A 10003-nucleotide genomic window follows, 5' to 3' on the forward strand; every position below is an offset into this window, starting at 1 on the left:
ATATCTTCGGATAAAGTACAAAAGTGAAGACCAAATATGCTCATGTGTTAGGTATTATATAATTATTTTATTATCACAAAAAAAATTTAGACACATTTTGAGATGGTATATTTGGGATGTAAGAAGATTTTTAAATTATTTTATTATTTTAGAATGACAAAATTAAGATTCGTAATATATGTATATTCAGATTGCAACAAAAAATGATATTTTTTTTATTTTTGACGAGTAATAGAGAATAAAAAAAAATTAGAGACAATTTACTTAAACTATTATCCTTGGGTAAATTTTGACTGAACATTTTTTTAAAAACAAATTAGAAAATTTGGAGAGAAACATGGCTTAATATGATTTTCCATGTGCCACAAAAGACTTTTGAGTCAAGTCTAAAGAGCCCACCCACGCTGGAAGTGTGTTTATAAATGGTTGACCGTTGACAATTCAATAGAATGGATGGCCAATTAGCATATTGAAAAAACGTTTTAATAATTTCAGTTTAGTTAAAGTCAGCTTAATAAATTTTCCCACATTGTTTATAATTTTTCATATTTTATGACATTTTATTTTAAAAAAAATAATTCGATATTAGTTCAATATATTTGTTTTTTTAAGATTTTGATTTATTATTATTTATTTAAAAAAAGCGGTTTTATTTTGGTATATTGTGGCAACTGGTGACTTTGCTTAAAGTTTCCTCCTTTTTCCAGATGACATCAAAAATATATATATTTTACGACGATTCTCTAATCTTGCACTAAACGACGCTGATTTTCTTGAATCCAGCTCACATCGTAGTCAATGGATCCTCCGGAGGTTTTCTCCACCAGGCCACCGCCCAGAAAGGAGCTGCAGGGCCCTCGGCCCGCCGTGCTCAAAGTCAACAAAGACTCCTACAAGATCAGAAAGCCACCAGTTCCGCCGCCGGCCAAAACCCAACCACGGCAAGAACCTCCTCTTCCGGAAGACCGACAGCCGGTCATAATCTACGCAGTTTCTCCCAAAGTCATTCACACCACCGTCACCGACTTCATGAAATTGGTCCAGCGCCTGACCGGGAACGCTTCCTCCGCCGCCGAGTTCGGGGAAGCAGCTGGGGACCTCTCTCCGGCTGCCCGAATAGCTTCCATAGAGCAAACGAGCGCATCTCCTAAAGATAGAGAAATCACAGGTAACACCAGTAATCCTACTGGTGTTGATGATATTCTGTGCAATATTCTTGAAAGCACCAAGGTTGAAGTGGGTCCTGCTACCGGAATACTATCTCCGGCGCCGGGGGCTCTGCAACCAATATCACCGGGGTTCTTCTCTCCGGTCTCGGACCTATTTGCGATGATGGGTTACAATAACATGTTCATACCTAGTCCGTCGACGCTGTATTCTCCTCCAATGGTGTCTCCATCGACGCTGTTTTCTGCTCCAATGGTGTCTCCTTCACCATCTTCTTGCGATCTCTTCAATCCATTCTTTGACTTTTAGATAAGTGAATTGTCTCTGCCCCACTCTTCTTTATTTGTTTATTTATTTTAATTATTACTTTGGTTTAGTTTAGCATAGTTTTCTTGAACTAGAAAGTAAGGATAATAGAAAATTTGGAGCAAATCATCATGTATACTGCTTAGAGCTGACGCTTGGTTAGGGTGGAAAAATGAATCTAGAAATTGTTTTAGTTAGAAATGTTTTCAACTGTATTTAACTCTGATCGTTGTTAAAGATTTTTTGGAATTAGATTCATAAAGATTCTATTGTGTTCTTAATGTAAGATTCAGAATAAGTTCTGATCAAATTCATTTGTTGAGAAGATGTAGCTTTTCTTCGGGACGAACTCATCATTGTTTCTGAATCATCTGCCATTGTTGAACTGATATTAGGAGATGGACACTGTATTTTCACTTGTCCGGTTGTTGGAAGACCATATGTCTTGATGAAAGTAAGTGGCTTAAGTTGTGATATAAGACGATAACGTCGGAGGCTATAATTTGTAGAATCAGGCACTTGTCATTTGGCAGAAGTTATATGATATGGTAACCGCGCAACTCAAATTTCTTTTAACCACACGGTACCTCAGGAAACCATGACGTTGTACCAATTTTAGGTGATGACCTATTAAAGTTGCTACATATGAGAGAATTCACTAGTCAAGTCGAGTAGAACATTAGGCATACAAGATAAGAACATGGACTGTCAACATTATGGAAGAGGTATATATCCATAGATGCATCGATTATTACTAAATCTTATGATCAGACTGAAACTAAATACTCGGTTGTCATGGCCGCCAGCCACAATTATCAAGTCTGGTGTTTATGACCTGGAGTATAGTATTCTGTCTGCATTTATGAATCATCCCTTTTGCAAACATATATTTGAATTTGTTTTCATTCCTTGTTAGCATTATGTGAATCGGCATGATTCATGTGCTCTATCAATTAGTTTCCAACGATACTCGACCAAAATCTAGTTTAAGAGTTTGAGCTGATCACTCAAGTAACATGAACAAACCTTGGCAAAACCTTACATTCTGTAATCATATTTTGATGAGATATACTAGCAGTCTTCCAATGAAAGTGCACGTACCACTTCTGATGCAGAACGTAGCAAGTATATGTTTCTTCTCAACTGAAATTGCCGCTGGAAATTTAATCTTCACCTATATGGTTTTGTCCTGAAAATAGTAGCCTTCTGTGTTCCGCCGTCTTTTTCTAGCTCCTTGAGCTTGAAGGAATGAGGAAATTAGGAATTAGAAGTGTTGTGCTTGGGCGTAAGCAAGTTTGATGGTTTGGTTCTGGGCAGGCTTCGGGGATCTTGATGTAGTTTACGTGGAATAGTTTTATCTCCAGATTGAGAACAATATCATGTATTATAGAACAATATATACGATAGAAGTATAGATATAGTATAGAATTATAGATATAGGATGTGTAGGCATTATTATTATTGTTATTTTATTTTTTTGCTAATGTGGAACAAATTGAATTTATAATTTTAATTTATTTTTACCTAGATAAATTACATAGGCCAATCGTGACGTTCAATATTGGTTTTTTATGTCGTCTCTAATTTTTGTGTAAAAATGTAATTTTGGTACTTGTGTTGCTTTTGTTTGTCCGATGATAATCAAGTGGACCAAGTGTATATGTACTTTTTTAAAGTAAATATGCAATTCCTATTTAGAGAAAGGTACTCAGGCTTTACAAAATTTTGGAAGGTCCGCGTGAATAATTTTGTCGAAGGTGGATGTTTTTTATAACACAAAAATTCATGTTAGACGATTTTATCTATCAATTTTGTTATATAAATATTTTATTTGAGTCAATTATAAAAAATATTATTTTTTATACAAAAATATTATTTTTTATTGTAAATATAGACATGATTGACCCGTATCATAAACAAATATCTGTGAAATCGTCTCACAATATACCTATTTTTTTATAATTATACATGTAGATGAAAAATAGAGTTTTTTACATTTTATAAGTCATCCTTGAATCATAGTTGTGTTTGAGTTGACGTATTTGAGACTGATGGATTTAGAACTCTTTTATATTGTATTTGGCTGGATTAAATTGAAATGAATTTCTAGTCTTACATATCAACTTGTTCAATTTTAATATCAATTAAGTTATAATATATTTTAAATAACAATATCTCTCATATCTCTTCGTTCAAATCAAATAATTGCATCTAAACAACTTTATGTTGTGTTTAGATCGAAGGATTTGAATATGAGAAAGCACTAGAAGAAAGAATTTGAAATGACTTTATATGAGGATGTTGTTAGTTGTATGTATGGATAAAAGATTTGGATTTATCACAACATGAATTTCAAATTACTAGGTTAATGGTTGATAAAATTGAAGGAAAAAAATATATTTCAGCAGTACCAATAGATTTCAAATTCTATATTCGAATTTTGAGTCAAATTGATACATAGATTCAAGAAGCATATGAAGCACTTGTCACAACAGCAAAGTTGAAAAAAAAATGGAATTATAATAAAATATTTGAAATGTATATAAGCAACAAACTCTTGATATGTCATGTACATTTGAGGTTTAGAGAATCTAATAAGCAAAAAAACAAAAACAAACTGCACAGCTTGTTGCTTCCCTGACCTAACAGTACAATGACCAAGAATCTTCATGGCCTTTGCTGATACAGAAATAAAATAACTGAAACGCAGATGAACATTTTGAACAAACTTCCCGACATGGGATCATACAAACCAATTCCATATTTTTGCTGCAACTGATCCTCCCTCGGTCAAAATTTAAACGGAGTTCTAGTCGGAAGTCCATAGTTATGGAACGTCCTGATCGTGCCATCCCAATTAGCTGTCACGAAAATGAGACCCCATGTAGAGGATATGATTCTTGAGCTATGGTTGTCAACCTCATGCTGATGAAGATGGTGATCACCATAGTGGTTGCATGGCTTACAATCCTGCTCGCCGGAGGGAAAATCCCATGATGGAAGCTTCTCTTCGGGCCATGTTACCGAGCCTTTGGAGGAACCATCCATGGAAAACCAATTTGCTAGGGAGAACCGTTCCGGATCCCACAACCTCGATGGGGAATCTTGGTTGTTCTTTGTTTCCATACCAGAATTAGAACTGCCATGGTTTTGTTCTGTGTGGAAATCTGACCAGGGTATGGCCACGGACACACCTTCGTAGAAGAAATGCTCAAACGAACGAATAGACTTGGCTAGTTTCGATGTTTGGATGAATGAATCATCACTGTTCCACATATAGATGCGGGAGTCCTCCCCAACTGATATTATGTGCCTTCCGTCTGATGTGAATGATGCCGACATCTGAGTACCCGATTTTGCCAAGCCTGTAATGATCAAGAGTTACCCATCAAATCATAAGTAAATATAAGACGAGCTCCTGTTGCTATGTTCGGAAGTAACAGTTAAATCATACACCCGCTCAAAGATCATAAATGCTCAAATGAGTTCTATACCTCTGTATTTTCGGACAACCTCAAGCCCATCAAGAATTCGAATCTTGGAGTCCTCTGATGTTATCATCACTCTTCTTGGGTCGTCTTTAAGAAACTGAAAATGAAAGATGAATATATCAACTTAACCGAAAATAAGGACCAAAAAAATGTATAATACCAGGAAATTGTGATTAGTGGTGATACACACCTGGATGCCAGTAATTTTGTTGCCAGATGATTTCTTTTTTCCAATAAAGTTTATCTCTGCATTTAGCAGCAACTCATTGTCTGCTGATGTTTCGTAGAAACGACACATACCGGAAACCGAACCAACCACAAAACCCTGTAGGAAAAAAATGGGAAACCTTGACACGATTCAAAGGTAGAAAAATTCGTTGGAATTCAAGATCAAGGTAGAATAGCACCACACCTTTCCACTAGGCTGGTAGGATACTGTGGTCACAATATCATGAGCATTGATCCAATCCTCAACTCTACCACTCGTGACTCCCCAAATTCGAATTTTACCATCTATCGAACCACTGATGAAGTAGTTCTCATCAACGGGATTGAATTGAACACAAGTCACTGAAACCAAAATTCGAGAATTTCTCAAGCACGGGAACATAATAAGTTTAAAAAATAAAAATAAAAGAATCACTGAAGCAAAGAAGATAATTACCATAATTGCTGTGATGGAAAACACCGAGGCATTCATCCGAGTCTACTCGCCACAATCGAACTGTTCTGTCCATCGATGATGATAGAAGATACTGCAATAAGGAAAAAGGAAAATAAGAAATCTGGATTAGATACAAATGAGATTAATATCGAGTACAGCACTGGAATATCAGATATTTCGCTTACATTAGATTTAGACCATGCAAGGTCCAAAACATCACTGCTATGTCCCCGGAAAGTCCGCACTGGCTTCTCTTCAATGAAGAAAGTCTTTTCAGGGATGATGATTGATAAATGGCTAGATTTTTTCTTAATACAATCGTTCTTTTTGTCGACATCTTGGCTACCAAATCTGCATTTCTCGGTATTGGAATCAACATCCACAGAGCCAACACGCCAGATACGAACTAATCCATCTTCACCTCCACTAGCCAGGTATTGGCCATCAGGACTAAATTTCATTGTCCTAATTAGGCCATTATGAGCATTGATCTCTTGTCCGGCGTAGACAGCACTGCACTCCACACACCGCTTCCCGTTCTGTTCGATTCTAACTCGAATTGAGCTTCGTGAATCAGCAAATGTTTTAGACTCATTTGATGCTTTAACAGCTTGGCTTCTCTTCATCTTTTGTGTGAAGTGTCTCCACCACCTTATAGCTTTCTTCGTTCTGTTATCCATGATTCCACCCTCTTCAACACTAGCCTGAATTTGATTCACTTCACATTGTTTGACAGATTGGTTTTGTGCATTGGTTTCTTCAAGATCATCCAACCAATCCTGATCGGAATAATCCACTGAGAAACATGCATCACTATTCGGTCCCCGTGCTTTGAACGGTAAATTGTCACCGTCCCAGGAATCGAACATTCCACAAGAACTCGAAACTGCTCCAGTAGATTCAGTAACCCTTTCCAACCCTGTTACCTCATATTCATCTAAAGCACTAGAACCCTCGACAAATCCCATTTTCCATAAGAAATTCTCCCTTCTCTCCTTGACACTCTGCGGCTTCCCCAACCAAATATCATACTCCGACTTTTCACACGCCATTTCTTCTTTTTCAGAAAAGATACCCTTTCTTGAAATCAAGAATCCTATCAAACAAGTAAACTATCCTCCCAAACTGAATGGTTCCACCCTTTATAAATGAACACGGATACCCAATTTTACGGGCCTAGTTTCGCTCCCTAAACCATGCAAAACAAGGGGATAACCCACAGTAAGGAACATATTATACTCAAATAAGTAAGTCTTTATACTTGGTACTACACTAAACCCACATTAAAAGATTCCGAATTAAGCTAATTTGGTGTGCCAACAAATCATTAAGCAATAGAATAATGGGAAACCAATGGAAAACAGAGAGACCCGAGGGGATTGAAATCGTTGAAAAATTGGCAGTGCACCTTGAAGACCTAACAAAATAAATAGCAAATCCCCACAGTATCACCGTACCTCCCTTGATTATGGCTCCAAAACTCTAAATCCCACTAAAATTAACGCAAAAACAAAACAAAGCAGCCCCCACCATAAGAGCCGAATACTTCTCCAAGTTCTTTGTATCTTGACTTGCCAAATGTTTGAAGCTCAAGGAAACCAACCTTTGGTTTAAATAAGTGTACATAAATTTTCAACCTTCACAATAATCAATCCACTAGATTGAAAATTCAATAAATGGGCATTGAGATCTGTGAATCGTGAAGTGGTTGGTATTCTGGGCATTTTAGGAGTACATGAGACGCGCAAGTCGCCACATTACAATGCTGCCGACACACACACACACGTTATATGGAGGAGCAAGAACACGATGCCAAGTCAATTCTCCCTACACACGAAGCCCGATGCACCCCCCCAAGTTCAGCAAACTAGCTGTAAAGACCACATATAAATAGGGGTTTCATAAACAAAACCCAGTTGGGAAAAACCAAGAAAATATTCAATATCGAAGCACACAGGAACTGAATCGCTGAATCAACAAACGAAAGTTTTGAAAGATGCGAAATATAAAAGTTGGTTTCTTTTTTGGCATTGCGCGGTGGGTGGAAATTTATAATTAATATTGTTGCATGCAGGAATCAAAGATCATTACTGTGGGAAAAATATTACCTTTTTTTTTTTTGACAAAAATATTACCTTTTGAAAATCATAAATGGGGTTATATATTTTAGTGCAATAATTGGTGGTTAGAAGAATTATGGGAAATTGATGTCAAATATCGAAAAAGCAAAATTCAAAGGATGGACAGACGCAGCATTTACAGGCTGTGCATTCGTTGGGTGTTCGTTTTTATACAAACAAGCCTGTGACATTGGGAAAATCATTGCATTATATCTTTAATTTTTAAAAAAATTGAATTTTATATTTAATTATTAAAACTAGACAAAGGATTTTTGACCAAATAAAAACAGTTGACCAAATATCTAAAATTTCTTGATATAAGAAGTAAATCTATCGTGTAAACCTTTTACAAAAACAAAAAGATTATGAGGCCGTCTTACTGAGTCAATTTTGTGATATAGATATTTCATCATACCAACTCATGGAAAAATATTATTCTTTACGTCAAAAGTATTAATTTTTACTCAAATTATGTACCAAGTAGACTCGTATATAGATATGTAAGATCGTCTCACATGAAACATACCCAATCTTTTAAAATATATTCTTGGTGTGATAATATTCTTGAATGAAGTGTTTTTCAGGAGAAATTAAATAGCTGCTTCTGGTTCATGTATGGAATCCATAAAATAGTAATGCATTGAGACGAAGAAAAGGGTTAAAAAACACTATTTCAGAGTTTTAAAACTGTACAAGATCGTATTATAAAATGTTTATTAAATAAGTCCATTTTGAAAAATACTACTTTAGGATACAGTAAAGTAATTAAATTCCCGAAAGAAATAAATAAAAAAGAATAGGGTAAAAAAATTGTGGTTTAGGATTTTTAAATAATACAATATTTTATAATATTTCATGTTACTAACATCAAATTAATCAGAAATAATTCTTTATAATTTACAAAATATGTACGAAATTACACGTACGTATGGGACAATAATACTTCCCAGTGAAGTTAGATGGGGTGACTCGATAGCGATTGGTCGGGCTTTGCTAATCAACTTTCAATTATCGAAGCTTCCAAAATTTAAATTTCATTAATTATTTCTGAAAAAAATTTAATTTAATGTTTCTCTTATTCCCTTGTTTTGTATAACGTTTGCTATTGTTTTGCCTGTAATAAATGGGAATTGTAAATTTTTACTGCTCAATTTAATATGTATAATAATTATAAAAATTTCATTCATTTTGGGTGCTTGGAATTTTCTAAGTATTTTATCACCTTTTTGAAAAAATTATTTGTATGGAGACACAATTATTTTATTTGTACTATACAAATATAATTATATACTCCAATGCTGCTAATTAAAATGCGCAAATGTGACTAAACATAGAAGTCGAAATTAAATTTTACAAACTTAAATAGTTTAGTACGAATATTGAAAAAATGTTTTTAGTTTTTGCTATAATTTTAATTATATCAAGACAATCAAATATGAAAGAGCACATAAATATACAAAATTTAAGAATATATTAATAAATCTTAGGAAAAAAAAATTTATTATCAAGATCACCTAGTAAAAAAATATTACGGTCTCGTAGGTATTTTTATTTGAAATTTTTATTCTACCACATTTTTAATATTTATAATATAATTTAAATTTTATTAAAAAACATGATAAAAAGTTAAGTTTTATCTGAACAACTCACGTTTTTCCGCACTTAATGCAATCTAAACTCATGTTGACTCATGTCAATTGAGCTGAAGACAAGGACACGTGACATTCTTTGTAAGATTGTCGGGCATCCAATACAAATATGAGTATCAACCATATTTATGAACGTTGGATCAACGCCTTTAAAAGAAAAAGATGCATCAGATTCATTTACGATTAGTGCTACTCTGAATCGAACTTCAAGCTTTCTCCAAATCATCAATATCTCTTAAAGATTTATTTCAAGCTGATTTTCACACACACAAATTCGGTAGATTTCATCCTACATGTAGGGGCACTACCCCCATGATAGAATCAAGGGCCCAAATTTAGCAACACATACATGGGGTCCACTAATTTTTTTTAAAATCACATATGTGTGTGAATCTTGTCCATCCAAATCATGTGGGGGTAGTGCCCCACATGTAGCATCGAAGCTACAAATTCTATCAGATCTCTTGAAGATCATTCAATGCACTCATTGTTCTCACTTATCTTCTCTATTCTTATACTTATTGTTTTGTGATATACATTATAACTATCATAAATTTGTTTTCATAATTTATGAAGTAAAGAATATAGTTGTTAGGAGTTTCAGCT

The 10003-nt window shown here is 34.7% G+C and overlaps 2 protein-coding genes across 2 annotated transcripts; one reads left to right on the forward strand and one right to left on the reverse strand.

The window, feature by feature from the left end:
- The first annotated feature begins 672 nt into the window (after positions 1-672).
- Positions 673-1735, forward strand: LOC142522894 (protein MKS1-like). Its single transcript, XM_075626512.1, has one exon. It carries the CDS (start codon positions 799-801, stop codon positions 1474-1476), a length of 678 nt encoding a protein of 225 aa, XP_075482627.1. The 5' UTR covers positions 673-798; the 3' UTR covers positions 1477-1735.
- Positions 1736-4013: 2278 nt separating this feature from the next.
- Positions 4014-7076, reverse strand: LOC142522973 (uncharacterized). The gene is made up of 6 exons (XM_075626628.1): positions 5814-7076; positions 5629-5719; positions 5377-5534; positions 5155-5289; positions 4968-5061; positions 4014-4838 (listed from the first exon to the last, which is right to left on the reverse strand). The coding sequence occupies exons 1-6, from the start codon at positions 6678-6680 to the stop codon at positions 4264-4266; spliced, it is 1920 nt and encodes a 639-aa protein (XP_075482743.1). The 5' UTR covers positions 6681-7076; the 3' UTR covers positions 4014-4263.
- Positions 7077-10003: the final 2927 nt, after the last annotated feature.

Source organism: Primulina tabacum, chromosome 1 (assembly GCF_025594145.1).
Source record: "Primulina tabacum isolate GXHZ01 chromosome 1, ASM2559414v2, whole genome shotgun sequence".
Lineage (NCBI taxonomy): Eukaryota > Viridiplantae > Streptophyta > Magnoliopsida > Lamiales > Gesneriaceae > Primulina > Primulina tabacum.